This window comes from Fukomys damarensis, unplaced genomic scaffold, assembly GCF_012274545.1.
Source record: "Fukomys damarensis isolate Sample0158 unplaced genomic scaffold, DMR_v1.0_HiC HiC_scaffold_13, whole genome shotgun sequence".
Lineage (NCBI taxonomy): Eukaryota > Metazoa > Chordata > Mammalia > Rodentia > Bathyergidae > Fukomys > Fukomys damarensis.
Window position 1 is genome coordinate 10,013,440 of NW_022900925.1, and position 20,056 is coordinate 10,033,495.

Genomic DNA, 20,056 nt, shown 5'->3' on the forward strand with positions numbered 1-20,056 from the left:
CTCCCGAGTGCTAGAATTACAGACGTCTGCCAGCGTACCCGGCTCTAAACTTATTTTTTAGTAAGTACAGTTTAACAATCAGAAAATAAGTGAGGGTAAAAATTTTAACAAGGGCCTTTTTATTTTCCCTTCACCTGTAGAATATAGATAATAGCTGGAATTTTGTGACATTTTAAGGAATTAAATGGAGAGCTAAAGCCATACACCATTTCTGGCTTCTGTTCTTCCCTCCCCACCTTTTCCTTCCACCTCACCAGAAAAGGCAATCTCACATATGCATCAGTGCAGAACAAGACAGGAAAAAACATGACAGCTCTTCCTTTCTACCCTTTGCCCTTCCCTCTGCCTGAGTCAGGTATTGACCATTTGGACCACAAACCCGTTCCAAGAAGACATCTCTCTTAGTGAATTTTCGCACAGCTGTGAGCGTGTCCTGCACAATGCCCATGACAGGTCGATTGCTCTGGGGGGTGACAATCATGCGAGGCACCATGGCTAACTCCTGGATCTCTGCTCGTGTCTCCAGAGACTGTGGCAGGTGCAAGTTCATCTCATCTCCATCAAAGTCTGCATTGTATGGAGTTGTCACACTGTAATTAAAAGGAAAAGAGACATCTTCAGTGAAATCTCATTGAGTAGCCCAACCTGCCCCATCCTAGCCTGCTTCACTCAGCCAAGGAACTGACCTAAGATTCAAACGAAAAGTAGACCATGGGAGGATGCGGACCCGATGCCCCATCATGGACATTTTGTGCAAAGTTGGCTGCCGGTTGAAGATAACAATGTCCCCATCACACATGTGCCGTTCCACCTAGGAAGTGACATACAGAATCAGGCTCACTGAAGGAGGAATGCTAAGAACAAAATGACAGTGAACGCAGGATCCTTTGTAAAATGAGAGACAATGTCATGGTGTTCTTTAACTTGAAATGCGTATCAAATAGCCCCTCTGGGCCAGCCCCTGAGCTAGACAGCAGATTATCAGGGATAATAAATTACAGTATTCACCAATTGTATTCAGCCTGGGGAAGAAACCCAAGAGATAAACAGTATGAAGCCTTTTGTGCTATTCCTCCACAGATCTCTCCTCCCTGCAATATACAGTAATATCTCAGTTCATAAATGCTTCTGTTCTCAGACAATTTAGTTAGCAACAGAAGCATTCAGCAAAACTTTGCTTCTGTGCACAAATTCCACACTGGGTGACAAACATGACCACAGCCATCTTCCTCACACAAAAACAAATGTGGCCATCTTCCCCAGAATCACGGAAAGAATTAAGTTGTGAACCAGGACATCACTGTACATGCTCCTCCCCCTGGGTTGATACAACCTCACTCCAAATGCCAGTGGCTAGCAGTTACAAGCACATGTAGGCTAACAGTATCTTTTTAGAAAAAAAAGTCAACAAAACTGCATCCTAATGAACAGACATTTTCAAATGGCAATTCCACCCAGCCTCCATTCTAGAAAGCCTCTGGTTCAGGCTAAGACAGACTTGGCCTATTACATACCTTATAGCCAGTCTGTAGGTGAAGGTCACTGGGCTTAGGGTGGAAGCGCAAGTCAATTCTATCACCATTGTCTCGGATGATGTACTTGGCTCCTGGGTACTGGCTGTTCCCCCTGCGCACTAGTTCCTGAAGTCTAAGAAAATAGGTGCAATGATCAAAACACTTCCTTAAAAAAAAAATCCCTGCCACCACTCTCACCATAAAGCCCTGGAACAGAAGCCAAACTTCTCAACTTCAATGCCTGCTTTGCTCCAAGCACCCTCCACTGGGTTAAAGGGTATACGCATCTACCTCGTTCAAAGCCTCCTCCCACTGAGGCCATCTGCCCTCTAACCACTCCAGGCAGGGCTTCTGGATTGAGGCCCACCTGTCAATGTTGAAAGGAGTGACAATCTCTGCAAAGGTCATGTTGGCAGCGATGGAGCGGGGCACGCCAACCTGATCAATGGACAGGTTGGGGTCGGGGGTGATGACAGTACGGGCTGAGAAGTCCACTCGTTTGCCCATCAGGTTCCCTCGCACCCGGCCTTCCTTGCCCTTCAGCCGCTGCTTCAGGGACTTAAGGGGACGGCCAGATTTTTGCATGGCCTATGAGAAAACACAGGAAGGGGGGTAGCACAGTAGTCAGCATCATACCCTCCTCGAGCTGTGAGGCCTCACACTGGCCCCCACCCAGGCTCCAATTCATAGGGGTTGGGAGTATTCAGACGCACACGGGGTAGGCCAGGCAGCTCGTTGTCTACCATAGTGGCCACATGGAATTGGAGAAGCTTCACATCCTCTGCAATAACATGAGCCGCTGCACCATTCTGTTCATTCCGCCGCAACTGATTATTGATCTTCACAATGTCTGCCAGTTTGTGCGTTAAGTCATCCTAAGGTAAGAGGTCAGCATTGTCACAGTCCAGCCACCACCAATTAGACACTGAGCACACACAATCCAGGCATACAGCACAGCTTTCCTTTTACACCACCCTGGGGGGCAAAGGCAGGTCTTTCTTGTTTATAGATACAGAAGGTCCTTGATGACCTTTAACCACACTAGAAGTTTGCTTAAAGGTCACACAAGTAGCAACAAGGTATTTTCCAACTCAGATCTCTCTCTCTGCCCCTGTGAATATGCCACCGCCACAGGGACTTCTGCCCTCAGACACCCAGCCATCCATCTGAGAGGGAGAGACCTGGAGCTGCTGACCTGGTTTCGGGCAGAGCCCTGCATCACCACAGCAGGCCGCACAGAGAGGGGGGGCACTGGCAGCACTGTGACAATCATCCATTCAGGCCGAGCATAGCGGGGCTCCATGCCCAGCACAAAACATTCTTCATCTGAGATGCGTTTGAAGATTTCATGCACTCGCTCGGGACTCAGGAGAATCTTCTTTTCCTGAGAGTCCTCATTAACATGCTTCCACTCAGCATACAGCTCCAGGCCTGAGCGCCGGATCCGAGGCTGATACCGCCCACAGCCACCATGGCCCTGCCAAACAGAAGAGGGGCTGTCAGAGCCCAAGTCAGGCCATTTCCTGCCACATGAGGCCAGCCCTTCCTGTTCCTCTGTGCTCTCCTGATAGGAAAACTTTTATAAATAACAAAAACCTATAAAGCGTTACAATGTAAAATGGATTCTGCTGTCTCTAACAGCAGTTTGTTTTGCTCAGAACTAATAGGCACCAAAGGCACTAGTTGCTAAATGAGGCATTTGGTCTTACCCTGAGATAACAGGGCAAATCAAGACCTTCAGCTCCGAAGAGACTGGAGCCACATGATCGAAAGAGTGTCTAGATAGCCGAGTGTGGTGGCGCACGCCTGTAATCCCACCACTGGGGAGGCTGAGGCAGGAGGATAGCTGTGAGTTCAAGACCAGCCTGGGCTACATAGTGAGTTTGGGTCAGTCTCAACTACATAGTGAGAACCTATCTCAAAAAATAAAAACAAACAAAATAAAGTGTCTAGTTAAAAAAAAAAAAACAAAAACCCATTGCTGGCTGGTCATGGTGGCACATGCCTATAATCCCAGCACTCGGGAGAGGCTGAGGCAGGAGTTTCGCTGTAAATTCCAGACCAGCCTGGGCTACATAGTGAGTTCCAGGTCAGTCTCAACTACATAGTGAGACCCTGTCACAAGCAACAAAAAAACCAAAAAAACTGATTGCTAACATCTGCTCCCCTGAACCTGAACACCCCACCCCCATCCTATGGACTAGAATAGATAACTAACCCCAACTGCAAAAAAATGTTACATCTGGGTTGAAAAGATGAACTATCCTGTGATTTGAACTGTGAGAATAAAATGTAACCACCCAAATGAAGTCAGGGCTGTGAAGCCCTATAAAAGGAGGAGTTATAACCCAGTGCGTCGACATTCCAGGCATGGCTTATGTGTGATCAACCCTTATTGATGAGTAAATTTGTTATTTTACTTCCATACTGCTGCCGCTTTGTCACTTACTGATTCCTTCCCTAACTCTCCTAGTTCCCCTGATTCTTCTATAGCCCCTTATCTTCCCTTCAGGGCTCTATATCCATCTCCCCAGACCCCTACTTCCCCACAGTCTTTGCCAGCCCCAGCCACCTTCTCTTTGGTCAGATCTTCATCACCCTCCGGCTGCTCCACACCAAACTTGTTGTCCATTTCCTCCCCACCTTCGCAGATGTTTTTGCCTTTGCAAAGGTCATAGACATGTGTTAGTCGTTTCTTGGGCTGCCCTTTGGATTTGGCCAGTATGTCTTTGATCTTTGGGTTGTTCTAGGGGAAAAGACAGAGCAAGATTAGTTGGGGTTTTTCTACTACCCCTCTACCCAGTAGCCTCCTCCCAGGCAAGGGCCTGTTTCCTACTCACAGAGTCTACGAGCAGCTTGGAACAGAAGAAACAGACACAGCGCAAAACCTTCATTGTCTTCACCAGGAAGCCCACATGAAATACAGGCTTGGCTAGTTCTATATGGCCAAAGTGGCCAGGACACTCTGTCATGTTTCCTGTAGGAACAAACACTTAATAATTTCTTTCTTTTTTTTTCAGCTTTAATTGAGTTTATTGGTACATTTTAGGGATACAGTACAGTTACATTCATTGTTGGGATCTTGTACCTCTACATGACAAGTCTTGATTCTCATTTTTTCCCCTTACCTCTGCCCTCCCTTCACCCCCTCCTCCCCTCCCCATCTACAAACAACACAATAATTTCAAGTTCCCACTCACCTCAGAGACTATAAAGCTCTGGTTTTCTTTAAAGATCCAAGCCTTTCTCCTTCCCTTCAGGACCTCTGCAGCACCCAGCACTCACCTGCACATGTTTGGCAGCGGCCAGTCCGTTCAATCACCCCCTGCCTTGGATCCATTAGTCCCCCAAGCTTGGGGCGGCCTCCCTCAGTTGTCTCTGGGTATTTGATACCACCCTCTGTCACAGACATCCGCTTCTGCAGAAAAGAAAACCCATTAACAATTAAACAGTCTTCCTAGTTCCCAGCCTTCATGGCTAGACAGCTCTGTAGTAAGGCCCAAGAAAACCCCAAATCACACCGGGCACAGTGGCACATGCCTGTAACCCCAGCACTTGGGAGGCAGAGGCAGGAAGACTGCTGTTGAGTTCGAAGCCAGCCTGGGCTATACAGTGAGATTCTGTCTCAAAAAACTCACATCACTTAAAGCTTGTTCCAGTCATTTTACGTGGAAGGGTGCTATGTACTTATACCCTAGACATCTCAGGGTTGAATTCTAGGTCACTAGCATCCACAGAATTTAACCACAGAAATAAATAAATAAAAAAAAAAAAAAAAAAAAAAAAAAAAAAAAAAAAACCTTCTGAGGGGGGAAAAAGCCCAATGCTTCATTTCGTCCCCCAAGGTGAAATCAAGCACACAAATCAAGAGACTTTGGGAAGAATCTCCCTACACCTGCACTTAGAAAAAAATTTTTAGTACCAGGGATTGAACTCAGGACCTTGTGCTTGTGAGGCAAGGGGTGCCACTGAGCTAAATCCCCGGCCCTGATTGATATATATATATATATATTTTTTAAGAGACAGGGTCTCACTATGTAGTTCAGACTGTCCTGGAACTCAACGTGTAGCCCAGGCTGGTCTTGAACTCACAGCGATCTTCCTGCCTCAGCCTCTAAGTGTTGGGGTTACAGGCGTGTGTCCGGCTGCACTTAGACATTTTAATAGAGCAAGAGAAGCCAGGTGTGGTAGTGCATGCCTATAATCCCAGTACTCTAGGAGGCCAAGGCAGAAGGACTGAAAGCTCTGGCCCAGCCTGAGCAACTTAGTGGTTTAACAAGGTCTTGCTGTAGGTCATGATGGTATACACCCGTGATCCCAGCACTCAGGAGTTTGAGGCAGGAGGATTGCCCTGAGTTCTGGGCCATCCTGGGCTACATAGTGAGACCTTGTCTCAAAAAAAAAAAAAAAAAAAAAAAGGCCGGGGATTTGGCTCAGTGGTTCCACTGCTTGCCTTGTAAGTGCAAGGACTTGAGTTTGATCCCTGGTACCAAAAAAAAAAAAAAAAAAAAGAAAGAAAGAAAACCAAACAAACCTGTAGCTCAATGAGAAGAGAGTTGTGCTAGGACATATTGATAGAGCCAAAATGAAACCTGGATTCAATGGGGCTAATTCACTTCAGGGAAGTGGGAGAGATGGATGAACTCAGAAGTACAAATTAGATTCCTGGACTGGAGGTGGTCAAGGAAAACTTTCACACAATAAAAATCAGATTCAGCCTTCCACTGGGATTAAATTCAAGTGTGTGTGAGAGACAGTGAGACAGACACACACAGTGATGATTAAACCCAAGGCCTTGCTTGAATGGGGGAATGTGATAAAATAAAATTTAATTAAAAATTAAAAACCTCAGGGCCTTCACACTGAGCTACATACCCTGTCCCTTTTAAATTTTGAGACAGGGTCTTCCTAAATTGCCAAGTTGCCTAAGCTGGGTTCGAACTTGAGCCTCTCAGAGGGCTTGGATTTTGGGCATATGCCACCAGGCCCAAGTACAATATATCCTCTTGATTCAAATACAGTGATAGTTGAATTTTTTTTTTTTTTTTTTTTTTTTGTACCATGGATCGAACTCAGGTCCTTGCACTTGCAAGGCAGGTGGCAGAACCACTAAACTAAGTCCCCAGCCCTGATTAATCTTTTTTAAGGTACCCCAGGGTTTTTTTTGTTTTTGTTTTTTTTTTGGTACTGGAGATTGAACTCAGGACCTTGCACTTGCAAGGCAGGCATGGGCACCACTGAGCCAAATCCCTGGTCCAAAAAGTATGTTTTCCTTTTTGATACTGGGGATCGAACTCAGGACCTTGTACTTGTGAGGCAGGCAGCAACAACACTGAGCTAAATTCCTGGCCCAAGCTACCATGGATTTAACCAAGGGGCACTCTGCTACTGAGTTTTGTTTCCAGTCTTTTTTATATATTTTGTGACAGGGTCTTACTAAATTGTTAGGGCTAGCCTCAAACCTGCAATCCTAGTTTGGTCTCTGAGGTAGCTGGAACTAGTGTGCAATGCTGTAGTTCGCTTAGTGGATTCATTTTTCTTTGTTTTGTTTTGTTTTGTTTTTGTTTCTTTGAGACAGGGTTTGACTTTGTTGTTCAAGCTGGCCCTGAACTATTTAGGCCAGGTTGGCCTTGAACTTGTGGTGATACTCATGCCTCAGCCTCCCAAGTGCTGGTATTACAGGCGTGAGCCACCAGGCCCAGCTGACTCATTCTTATCTTCCCAACATAAATAAGCATTACTGGTTCCTTTTCTTTTGGTTCTTTGAGACAGGGTCTCACCATATAGCCGAGGCTAGCTTTGAACTTATGGCAATCCTCCTGCCTCAGCCTCTATGTATTTATGCATGTGGTACTACAGATTGAACCCAGCACTTTCGCAATGGACAAAATCTCTAGCCCCTTATTTTTATTAGTACATGTTTATAGCACATAATTATATTCTTCATGGGGAGCTGTTATATAAACACAGCACACCTTTTTTTTTTTTTAATCACCTTCCCTACCCCTCTCCTTTTTTGAGAGAGAGAGGGTCTTGTTAAGTCACTATATTGCCCAGACTGGGCTTGAACTTGCAATCCTCCTGCTTCAGCTACTTAAAGAGAGCTGGGATTACAGTGATTGGGTTATGTCGCCTAGCTTCACTGTCTCCATTTTAGATTACAAAACCTGAAAGGCCCAAAGTCATGAAATTACAAAGTGGAGAAACTAGGATTTAAACCCAGGTCTGTGGGGTTTGCAAATTCTAGTGATGATTAAGTACTTATGCACAGCTATCTTCCTATTATGTGTCCTTTAGGTATCACCACATCCCTGAAGCCTCTGTGCCACATAAAAAGAACCCACCTCAGTCCTCATCTTCTTAACCTGTTTTCTGCTCTACTTCTCTGGCTGGTGCTTCCTCATCTACTTTCCAGACTCCTCTTCTGCTTTGGTCTGTTCCTTAAACATTGTTACTCCCCAGGATTTTAGCTAATCTATACTTCTCACACCCTAGATGCTGTCCTATGATTTTTCACTTCCATATATACTCCCCTAGATAAACATACTGATGATTCCCAATCTCTATCTCCAGGACCTTCCTTTCTTCTGGACTTTGGATTCACATATTAACTATCTACTAAACCCCCTCAGACATTCCACTGATAGATAAGTCAAATTCAACGTATCTAAAAGTAAATTTCCTTCTCCATAAAAACCTCTCCTTTTTCTTTTGCGCCCTCAACTCTGGCATGGTAACCAAACCAGAAAACTGTTATTTACTCTACCTCACCCTCAGGTATAACACAGTTGAAATAGCATGAGCTTTGCAGGCAAAGCTCTGGTTTGTAATTCTAGCTCTGTTGCTTACAAACTGTATAATCATTAAAGAGTTTTTTGTTTTTTCCCAGTACTAGAAATCAAACTCAGGACCTCAAACTTGCCAGGTGGGCTGCACGACTGAGCTACATTCCCAGGCCCTGTGTAATCACTGAGGACTTAAGCCTAGAATGTGAGGTACTTAACATACACATGACCATTATTATTATCTAACCACTCATCACCTACTGGTTATTTTGACCTAGACATTTCTTGAATCTTGCCCCTCTTCTCCATCCCTAATATCACCATCCTAGTTCAGGCCTTTCCTTTGTAGGTTTTTTTCCTGAGTCACCAGCCTGTCTCTCCAATTGGGTGCTGCTTCTAAAAGAATTACCTCATCATTCATCCCTTCCTGTCCTGGGAATGATGTCCAAACTCAGTGGGATGGCTTACAAAAAGGGCTTTTAAACCTTGATTTCCATTCCTTATGTCCCACATCTTACATTTACTGCTCAGTTACAGACTCCTTGTGATCTCCCATCATCCAGCACAATGTGACCTTCCCCTCCATTGGGGGTTTGCCCGATAGTGCCTTTCCCTGCCTGAATGCCTTCCCCACAACAGACCCTGCTCTAAGACTCAGCTCTGCAACGCTTCCTATAGGCAGCCTTTCACAGCTCCCCAAGACCGGGGCCCCTCCTCTGCATTTCCATAGTCCCTCTATCTCTGCACAGTCCAGTGTACCATGGATTATCTACTATAGTTTGTCTTCCCTAAAGGCCACAAGCACTTCCAGGTCAGGTGGCCTCTCTCCATCCTCCTGAATCCCATGTGCTTGCCTGACAGATGGCAGACCCCCAACTGTTTGTTAAACTACACTACATTGTTTGGACCCTCCAGTGCAGGAAAGTGGCCTCTAAGAACTTGAGGTTACCCCTTTACACTCACACCTGTAATTCCCTAATAATCCTAACAGATGTGATCAACTACTTTCGAGTAGAAACTAAATGGCCTAACAGATGCAAGGCTGAAGAGTTCTGAACACTCTAAACTCTCAAGATAATCTGATGAAACCTTAGGGAGACAAGACTGATATGTGTTTAAATTCACAAAGCTGGAATATTATCAGCTGCCTTGTGCCCCAAGAGAAAGATAAAGGGGATGTGCTCACCGTGAAACACAAAGCAGAAGTAGGCATGAATCTGGCCACCAGAATGGACACTACACTGGGGCATAAGGTAAACTGTGCTCAAAATTTTCACATTTCCTTCTGCTTAAAGCTGTTTAACTGTTCTCTCACTCCTCTCCAGGGTCTCAATGTGCTGTCCAAGTTGGCTTCAAACTCATGATCCCCTTGCCTCAGGCTCCCAAGTGCTGGGATTACAGGAATGTACCAACATGTCGCACTGCCAATCATCCATCTAATAACTAATTCTGCCTTCAGGCATTCTGAGACTCGGTCAGGGGTTGTCCTGGACAGCAGGCAAGAATGTCCATGTTAACGGGAAGGACTAACCATCTATGATGGGTTAACAAGTTGTCATTTTGGATTATATACTTATTACTTTATTCCATAACCCTTCACTGGTTCTCACTGCCTACAGAAGTTAGACTCCTAAGGGAGTCGCAGGGTGGGTTCTTTGTTCAATTTGCCCTGAGATCACAGAACAAAGTCGTGCCATGTGCCATAGATGTTCAGTAAATACCCATTCTCTTTCCCTGCTTTTTTTTGGGCGGGGGGTACCAGGTATTGAACACAGGTCCTTGTACTTGCAAGGCAGGTGGCAGAACCACTGAGCCAAATCCCCAACCCCCTGCTTTTTTTTTTTTTTAAGACAGGGTTTCTAAATGTAGTTCAGGGTGGGCTTGAACTCACTATGTAGCCTAGGCTGGCCTCAAACTCATGATCTTCCTGCCTCAGCCTCCAGAATGCTGGGACTACAGATGTGTACCATGCCGAGCTCTTTCCTCTGGTTTTAACAAACCATACAGAGACCTCACAACTTGGCTTCAATTCACTTTTATAGCTTCTTTGGGTACCACATTCTCTCACCTCCTGTATTTATAGTCCAACTATAGCAGACTTTTCAAATTACTTTGGCTTCCCATGTCTCTTCTTGAGTAAAATTCTATTCATTTATAAGACCTAGGGCTGGGGATTTAGCTCAGTGGTGCCGCCACTTGCCTTGCAAGTGCAAGGACCCAAGTTCAGTCCCCAGTACCAAAAAAAAAAAACCAAAAAGCACCTAGCTCAGATAGCACCTTCTTACATCTTTCTTACAAAGCCTTTGCTCTCTCTGAGCTACCTTTTTCTCTAGTCTTACCCATACCCCAGTGAGGGTCTAAGAACAACTTTGTTTATGCATTTGTCACTCCCACTGGATGTAATCCTTGAGGGCAAGGATCACATTTTATCTTTAGATCTTCAGTGACCATAACATGTCTAGCAGTCACCATAACAAGTAGGGGCTCAATAACTTTGCTGCAGATAGAAAATCCTTCATTAGCCAGGTGTGGTACCGCATACCTATAACCCCAACACTTGGAAGGCTGAGGCAGGAGGACTGCCTTGAGTTTGAGGTCAGCCTGGGCTACACAGTAAGTTCAAACTCAGCAAGAACTACACAGTGAGACTCTAACTCAAAAAACCCAAGAAAGAAAATCCCTCATTTCATTATACATAATTTGAAGATCAGGACAATCTCTGACTCATCAATACAGTCCACATTCTACATAAAAGAATACATCAACAGTGAGGGCTAAAGCTGAGTGGTAGAGTGTGTGATCAGCCCGTGCAAGGGCCTAGATTCAATTGCCAGCACACAAAGTTGGTACCAATTCCTTTTACTTCCTTCCCCAGCCAAGAAACACCTAAACCCTTCTGATAACAGGAAAGACAACAGCTCTATCTTAAAGCCAATTCAAATAGTCCTCCGTACTTCAACCCACAATCCCCCATCCAAAGCTTTTGGAGAATATTCTAGGGTTAACTACCTGTTCCACAGGAGGTCCCCATTCATCCATCCTCCCACCCAAAGTAGAATCATCTGTTAGTCCCTGAAAGTCACACTATGAATTGCAAACCATACAGATAGCAAGTCTCCCACAATCCCATATCCCAGAGATGACCCCTGTAAAGTTGTGTGAACACTATTTCAACCTATTTATGTCCCAGCAACTTACTAGTGATCTGGAAAATATACATACATTGAAAAAATTACTTTCCAAATAACCTCAATTTCTTTCCTATGACACCTGTTAAGCACTGCACAACTTCCCAACCCTTGGAATCAGGCTGGGCAGCACCACCCTCATTTCTGGCTCCAACTGACTTGTGCCCTTCCTTAGCAACAGCTAAAGTCCAGCATCACAAAGATATATCATTCAAAGGAATTTAGTGCCATATAAAGCTGAAATGGAACCATCTGGAATTAAATAGTTCACAGAGCACCTGTACTCTGCAAAATTTAAAACATCTCACATTGCTCCTGTGAGTTCTCTGAAGTGACTCAGGTGTACTGAAACAGTTTGGGAAAATGGATCTAACCTATTGGGACAGTCTTGTTATAAAGGTAGGTCCTAAGTTATTCAATAGATTCCTATTGATAAACTTTTAGGGGCCAGGGATTTAGCTCAGTGGTGCTGAGCCTGCATGGCAAGTACAAGGTCCTAAGTTCGATTGCTGGTAAAAAAAAAAAAACTTTTAGGCAATTTAGCTTGGGAGTGTTGCGGTGTGTGCCTATAATCTCAGCACTCAAAAGGCTGAGGCAGGACATCACAGTGAAGGCCAGGACAGGCTACACAGTGAGTTCAGGCCAGCCTGAATTACACAGCAAGACCTTATTTCAAAAAAAAAGAAAGAGCCAGGAATGGTAGAGCAGGTCTGTAATCCCAGCACTTGGGAGGCTAAAGCAGGACTGCCATGAGTTCGAGGCCAGCCTGGACTACACAGTGAGTTAAAGGCCAGCCTAAGCTATATAGCAAGTCCCTGTCTCAAAAATAAATAAATAAATAAATAAATAAATAAATAAATAAATAAATAAAAAAAAATAAAAAAAAAAAATAACTCAACTCCCTCACACATGCCCCTCACTTCTTGCCTTGTTCAATAAATGGCATCTCCATTTATCCAACTGCTCAGGCCAAAAGTCACTTTTAGTTCTTCTCTTTCTTACAATTCCCACTTAGTCCATCTGACAGTGTTGTACCTTTCAAGATATAGCTGAAATCCAGCCATTTATGACCATCTCCACCCCTATGTCTCACCATACTTGACCCTGTCGCAATCCTCCCCAATGACTAACACGAAAAAAAATCAGGTAAGGGAATTTTCTTTTAATTTGCACGTTTTTTAGAAAGCACTTTGGGGGGGCTGGGGATTTAGCTCAGTGATTCTGCCACCTGCCCTGTAAGCGCAAGGACCTGAGTTCAAACCCCAGTACCAAAAAAAAAAAAAAAAAGCACTGGGGGGCGGGCGTTGCTAGGGGTGTGGGAGACCAGAGAACTGAGGCCTAATTGCCCTCCTCTGTGAGCACAAGGGAGAAAGGTTGTACCTAGCTAGGGGTGATGGCATACTGCAGGTTCTAGGGAAAAGTTAAGACAGCTGAGATTGTTTACCTGAGCATGTACAAATGGATATCGGAAAGCAGATGAATTTTTGTTATTTTGATTGCTTGTAGCCAGCTTTGGGTGCATAAAGGTATGAGCCAAATACTGGGAGTTCCTCTCTCTGCCTACTAGAGGCAAGAGCCAGTTGGCTGTCTGCATGTTAGAATGACTCCTGTTTCTGCTCTTTATCATTCATCATTCAACCCCAGGTCAGAGAGAACAGAGTAGGGTCTAGGCTCCCTACAAGTGATGCGTGGGTGGAGAAAGCTTGGAGAAGTGAGTTGGCTCCCCACTGTAGCACCTGGGGCAAGAGGGCTCAAGGACCTGTGACCCTTTCACTGCCTGGTTAGGTTGGTTGGCTACAGTTAGGGATTAAATCCAGGGCACACTGCACTAACATATATCCTCAACCCTATCACCAACACTTATTTATCTGACTTTGCACTTTTGAGGCAGGCGTAGTGCGTAGTGAACTTAAAATCATTGAATTCCTGTTTAATAATTGTAGGAACCATGCCCTCCCTTCCCCCTTCCCAGGCAGCATCAGGGGTGGTGCCAGGGGCTGGGCCATATGCCACCAGTAGTGAGGACAGCAGTTCCAAGATTTTCAGATAATAAAGGTCCTTAGGGGCAGATGGTAATGCCCCCACACATCAAATTTCAAGACTGTGCCACCAAAGGGGAAGGGACATCTGGTAGCATCCTGGAGAGGACCCCAGGCAGCCTCAAGCCATACTACTTACCATCACTTTTTAAGACAAATTCCAAGTTGCCCAGGCTGGCGTTGAACTTGTGATCCTCCTGCCTCAGCCTTTCGAGTAGTTGGGATAATAGGAATGAACCACTGCACCCCAATAATTTTTTTTTTTGAGTACAGGGGATTGACCTTGTGTTTGTGAGGCAGGTGCAGTGCCACTGAACTAAATCCCTGGCCTGACTAAATTTTTTTATCATCATACTCAGCCCGACTAAAGGTTTTTTAACTGACCACTTGTACTACTATGAGCCGCCTCATTTCCTTTACTTACATTTATCTACCTTCGAAGAGATGAGCACTTACTGATTTTTAAGTGTCCCTCACATATGTATTATAAACAGATCTAACCCTATTCACCATTTTGTAAATGGTTTGATAATTGCATTTTTTTAAAGCTTTGTCCATGGTGACTGTTAGAGAAGTGACTTAATTTTTATGTAATGAAATCTGCCTTGCTCTTCCTTTTAAGTATAATTCTTAGCTCATTTGAGCCTCACCATAAAATTTACCTTTAATTTATTAAAGGCTCTACCTTTATTAAGGGCTCTGTCTGGTATTGGCCACAATACTTTTGAGTCATTGTACTTTTTCTGGTGCTTTACATTATTTAAAAATTTCAAATATTAGCCTGGCATGGTGGGGCATGCCTTTAATCCCAGCACTCGGGAGGCTGAGACAGGAGGATCGCTGTGAGTTTGAGACCAGCCTGGGCCACAGGGAGTTCTTTTGAGTCATTGTACTTTTTCTGGTGCTTTACATTATTTAAAAATTTCAAATATTAGCCTGGCATGGTGGGGCATGCCTTTAATCCCAGCACTCGGGAGGCTGAGACAGGAGGATCGCTGTGAGTTTGAGACCAGCCTGGGCTACACAGTGAGTTCTAGGTCAGTCTCAACTACCTAGTAAGAACCTGTCTCAAACAAACAACCCCCCCAAAAAAATTAAATATTAAGTTCATCTGCATCTGAAATTTATTCTGTGGTAGGACAAAGTGGTGTGACATCAGGACATTCTGAGTCCTGACAGAGCTAAACCTACTTATTAAACTATTCTTCCACAAACACAGCCATTCAACTCCACTCTTTCTAGCAAACTGACCCCTTCCTATCAGCTCCCCGAAGTCACCATGGGATCTACCCTAACATCCTCCTCCTCTGGTTTCTCCTGCTTCCACCCTCATCCCACCTGAACAGCTCTTCACAGAGCAACCAGGGTTTTTAATGTAAATTGATGTCGCTCTTCTGTCCAATGACTTCTGAGAATAGAAGTAAACTGACTCCTTACATGATTTCAAATATCCCATGCTTCTGTAAAACCTCCCTCCTCACCTACTAATCTCCAGCCACAATGGCCTTTCTGCTTCAAACAACACATCAAATTGTTTTCTCCCTGAGCCGTGGATTTGGCTCAGTGGTTCTGCAGCCTGCCTCGAAAGCGCAAGGGCCCGAGTTTGTTTTCTCCCTGATTCCGAGCCCTTGCTGCTTGCTCACCCTGAAAACACATGCTCCAGAATCTACGTCTTAGATGACTACCTGCTTCTCATCACTAGGGTAACGTCACCTCTTTGAACAGGCGTTCCCAGACCCTGATACCCTGCCATCTAAAACTAGCCTCACCTTAGTGACTTTCCATAGCACTACCCCCACTTCACTGAATTATCTTGTTCACTTATTCAAATATTTATAATGTCTCCTCTTCCCCTTCCCACAGAAAGTGCTCTAGAATGTGGGACATTATCTTGTTCAGCTGTATATCCCCACGTCGTGCGTCACATAGGTCTCCGGTGGGAAGAGAAAAGTTCCAAGTTTCCGCAGCCACCCTCCAGGCTCGCTCGCCCGCCCGCCCTGCCGCCCGCGCGGGAGGGAGGGAGGGAGGTAGGAGGAGAACAGGGCGGAGCAGCTTACCAGCTCATCCGGACTCAGGATTCCGAATTGTACTCTCTTGATCGTGCGCAGCGGGCATGCGCTGTCCCCTGAAGGGGGCCCACCCCCGTGCATGGCGGAGGCTGAGCTGCGCAGGCGCAAACCTCGCTACAAAAAGCCTGCGCCGCCTCCGCCTAGGCGCTCAGACCCAGTCCGGGCGGCCGCCGGGAGAGACCTTTCCCTCCGCCGGGAGGGAAAAGCCAGAGGAGGGAAAAGTGGGGGAGGGAAGGAGGAGGGGAAACGAAAAGGAGCGAAAGGAACCTTTCACTCCGGTTCTACAGATTTTTTTTTTTCGGCTCCCAAAAAGAAACAAAAAGAGGGGTAGGAAGGAAAAGGTTTCAGGGAAGGGAGAAGAAAAAGGGTAACGAATAAATAAGTAACCGGGTTCCTGAACGGCAGAAGTTACGGCAGTTTGTCTCTCCCCCTTCCGGGAGCCGCCTCCCTCTCCAGCCGTCCCGGTCGCGCTCTCGGCGCTTCTGAGAAGCGAACTGGCTGAACGACGCCCTTTATAGATTCGCCCCCCGCATCTCCGCCCCTTCCTTTCCCGCCTTCCCTTGCGCTACGGGGCCGCCTGCGTGAGCCTGCACGGGGCACGCGCTGGAGTCGTTGATCACCCCTCCCCCGACTACCTCATTGGGCGACTTTTAAAAAATGACAGAGGAAGGGAAATTTTTCTAAATCTGCCGCCTCTCTTCGATGCTCTCTTTTGCACTGAAGCTGAAGGTTTAAAGGATCGAGGATAAAATTAGGCCGCTTTTACTCTGCATTAGAATACGGTTTCTTCTTCAGCACCAGCCTCTCACTAATAGTCCCTCCCAAGTGAAAAATGGTCTATTCTGCGAATCAGTAATGGAAGCGGGGCCGGTCGGGTCCTCTCAAGTGGGTGGGGGAGGGGCGCTCGGTAGGGCGCCATTGGTTATGAATATGCACGTTCTTGTTGAATATGCATGAGCAGATCAAGATAGAGAATCTGATCGTTTGTCCGGAAGTAGCTGATATTTGGTTTAGGGATGGGTGGGCAGCTCATGTCCTCTAATGATTCACTGTACCAAACCTTAGTCCTGGCTCTCCAGCCTGAGCCACTCGAAGAATCTTCAGCTCAGCAGCTTGCTCCGTAAAGAGACTGGCTACTGTCCGAGAAGAGATCACGGGACCGCGACAATCCGGGAAAAGCAGATTAGCCGTGGGGCGGGACAGGAAAGTCCTGGGCAATTTGGGGTCAAGAAATCTAAACATTTGGAAATCCTCCTCCGTGTAGAATATTTCAGAGATAAGATGGACCCCCCTCTCCCCAGGAATTCTCCAATGAGAGTAGCGCTTTGAATTTCCGCTTTCCAAAGCAGAGATGACACCAACTGCACAGCCACATTCAAAGTGTTTCTTGTTTGATGTCAGTGTCACGTCACTATCCCATGAGGTGGGAACACAACCACGAGGAAAGAAAACCTTCGCCTAGGAGAAAAAGGCACACTCCCCTCCCCCAGTGCAGCTGCTTGGCTCTCTTTTGCCAAATGCTGCCCACTGCCGGCACAATACAGCACCAACGCTCTTCTCTGCTGCAAAGGGAAATCCTCCCCTTGGCCCAACCTCAGCCCCTTGGATCTGAGACTTTACCGCTTGCTTGGTTATGCCGATTCCCAGGGCCTAGCTTAATCCATATGCCTTAGCCCCCAGGCTTGTTCCAGTTCTTCCAGTTGTCCCACTCCACCAACACCCGAATCAGTCACCCTTGAGTGCAAGGGGTGTACCTCATACCAGTTCTTTTCCAGGTACTGCTTCTTCCATGTTTGTATTCAGTCTCTCCTATTTACCCCTACCCACCCTCCAACCCCCAACCCCAGACTCTCAAGTTGGGTCTCACTCCTCCACCTGCCCTTCTTTCTCACAACTGAGGTTCCGGGCCGTGATGATGGAAATGCTGCCCAACACAACCCCTGCCCCCATGATGTCAGAAGATGCCACAGTCTCACAGAGCACATAATATTGCAGCATCAGGGCCACCACTACCTCAGAGTGAAGGACAGCACAGACCAGCGCAGGGTGGGCCTTGGTGACTGCATAGCTCACACACACAAAGGAGACTAAGGCAAGAATCCCCACTGCTGCTACACAGCTCCAACTCAGAGGATCCCTGGGTAGCACAGGGGTTTGCAATACAAAGAGGCCTGGCACAGAGACCATTAACCCCACCACACCAAATAGAAAGGCCACTGTTGGTAGGCAGGAGGGGAAGTGCAGGGAGCGGTAGACCAAGAGTCCTAGTGATAAGGCCAGGCCTCCCAGGAAGGCTAACACGTAGTCCAAGGCAGTGTAGAGGCCTGTAGTGCCCTCCTGCAGTGTCCCTAGTCCAGGTCCCACAATGATAATCAGTCCCAGGGTGCTACCCAACAGGCCACACCAGTCATAGCCACTGAGACCATGGCTTTTGAGGCAGAGGGCAAGGGGGGCAGAGCACACAGTGGAAGAACCTTTTCGAATGGTGGCAGCATTGCCAATGGGCACCAAATGAACTGCACTGTAGGCACATCCAATGCTGAGAACGTTGAGCAAGGCGTGAAGGCAGGCACAGCCTTGGACATCAGGAGGTACAAGCAATGGGTCACCATGCAGCTTAAGTAGCAGAGCAATGGGGAGATGCAAGAGGCATCGACACATGAGCAGCTCCAGTGAGGGCAAATGGGAAGTCTGATAAGCCATACGGGAGAAAGGGCCTACAAAGCCAGCTGACGGGCTACCCAGCAGAGCCACCAGCAGACCTTTGGTGGCATCAGAGGGCCAGCAGCTCTGTTTCAAAGAGAGGCTAGGTGGAGTGGAGGGCGGCGATGGCCGGGTGAAGTCAGGCAGATTGAAGTAAGGGTGACTGCCAGCCTGTTAGGAAGAAAAGGAGCTTGGGCATGAGGGCATCCACAGCCCAGAGGACTTGGGGCAAGGTGAATGCTAGGCTGTCTAGGATCCTGTGGGTTAGTAGAACTCATTAGAGATAGTGACTGAAGGCTGGGCGTGGTGGAGCACGCCTGTAATCCCAGCACTTGAGAGGCTGAGGCAGGAGGATCACTGTGTGTTCGAGACCAGCCTGGGCTACATGGTGAATTCCAGGTCAGTCTCAGCTACATAGTTAGACCCTGTCTCAAAAAAAAGAAAAGAAGAGAAAAAGAAAGAAAAGAAAGTGACTGAAGGATGAATGAAGTGGTACAGTGTGAGCCTTGTGTATTTCAAGCAGGAAGCAGGGAGTGAATGGTCCTGTAGTATCGTGTTTTTCTAGATAGTTTGTTCCTGGGAGGAAAAAAGAAAAAGATTCAGGGATATTCTGTTGGTTTGAGGAAGGGTTGGAAGCTTCAAGTGCTGTGTGTTAGTGTGATGTCATAGGCTCCAGGGATATCTATGTACACCATTTGTGTCTCTGGAACCACTGGGAATTTTCAGGGGAGGAAGAGAAGCAGGGACCAACTTTCCTTCTGGAAAAGACTGGAGTGTTGTACTTGCTATTCCCCTTGGCCCTATACTCACCATCTTCCCTTGGACTTCCTCCTTTCTTCCTGGTTCAGGGGGCCTGAACCCCTCCTGCAGAGCTCCAGCTATTGTGACCTGGCTGGAGTAGAGATGGGGTTCTTTCCTGGAACCTGGGGGGGTGCTTTTTTTCAATTCTTCCTAAACTGCTCATTTTGTGACTTTTATCTATGACTCCAAAGTCTGTCCAGTTTTTGTTTTTTTGTCTTTTCCATTTATGACTAGCTGTGATGAGATGTCTTTGGCTTTAAATTTATGTTTTGCATTGTTTCACAAAGGTTTTAGGGAGAGGAACTCTGAGGACTGGCTCCTCAGTCGCCTGAGTGTTTTCCATCACCAGAGGAGTTTCAGGGTCTCTTGTGTGCTTCCACCTGGTGTTTGGCTGGTGCTGCCCTAGAAAGGCCAAACTAAGGCCACTGCATTTATGCACAAATATGTAGATGTGGATATTTCCACTGGTACAGACAAAATACCAGGTTGCCTGTTCATCTGCACAGGCGTCCATGGATGCATGACTGTCCTATAGGCCCGGGGCCTTCCTTGTACAGACCTGGTGGTGGTCCCTGCACACACCGGGTGCTGGGGTGTGGGTGTGTGTGAGCAGGGCTACCTTGTGAATATGCTGACCTTGGTTCCTAGATCTCACTGGGCCACACAGTGAATCTGCCATGTTATATAGGCGGGGGTGGGAGGGTGTTTTTGAGCAATGTTCACCTCTGTGTGAAGGGCGTCCAGGGGGTAGGGCGTGCGCGGGTGTGGGGGGATGTTCCCAGACAGTAGGTGGTCATGCGCCCTGGGGGGCACTGCAGCTTGGCCTGCACTGCGCTTGGGGTCCAGCCACCCGTTGTCCCTTAACGCGCGGTTCTTTGCGCGGGGTGGGCAGGCCAAGGCCGTCGGACGCAGGAGCCTTGTGTCGGTGTCAGCAGCGCTGCGCCGGCCTCCTCTTGG

The 20,056-nt window shown here is 46.8% G+C and overlaps 2 protein-coding genes across 2 annotated transcripts in view; both read right to left on the reverse strand.

Moving 5' to 3' along the window:
• Positions 1-16,137, reverse strand: part of Polr2a (RNA polymerase II subunit A) — a 28,131-nt gene extending 11,994 nt beyond the window's left edge. Inside the window, exons 1-10 of the mRNA XM_010614863.3 lie at positions 15,584-16,137; positions 4,800-4,932; positions 4,355-4,491; positions 4,087-4,260; positions 2,710-2,991; positions 2,228-2,389; positions 1,882-2,102; positions 1,515-1,647; positions 687-811; positions 380-590 (exon numbers count right to left, since the gene is read on the reverse strand). Of these exons, the coding sequence (XP_010613165.1) occupies positions 380-590; positions 687-811; positions 1,515-1,647; positions 1,882-2,102; positions 2,228-2,389; positions 2,710-2,991; positions 4,087-4,260; positions 4,355-4,491; positions 4,800-4,932; positions 15,584-15,676 (1,671 nt within the window). The 5' untranslated portion in view covers positions 15,677-16,137. The remainder of the gene's footprint in view (positions 1-379; positions 591-686; positions 812-1,514; positions 1,648-1,881; positions 2,103-2,227; positions 2,390-2,709; positions 2,992-4,086; positions 4,261-4,354; positions 4,492-4,799; positions 4,933-15,583) is intronic.
• Positions 16,138-17,458: 1,321 nt separating this feature from the next.
• Slc35g6 (solute carrier family 35 member G6) lies at positions 17,459-19,910 on the reverse strand. The gene is made up of 3 exons (XM_010614862.2): positions 19,823-19,910; positions 19,109-19,190; positions 17,459-18,469 (listed from the first exon to the last, which is right to left on the reverse strand). The coding sequence occupies exons 1-3, from the start codon at positions 19,894-19,896 to the stop codon at positions 17,459-17,461; spliced, it is 1,167 nt and encodes a 388-aa protein (XP_010613164.1). The 5' UTR covers positions 19,897-19,910.
• Positions 19,911-20,056: the final 146 nt, after the last annotated feature.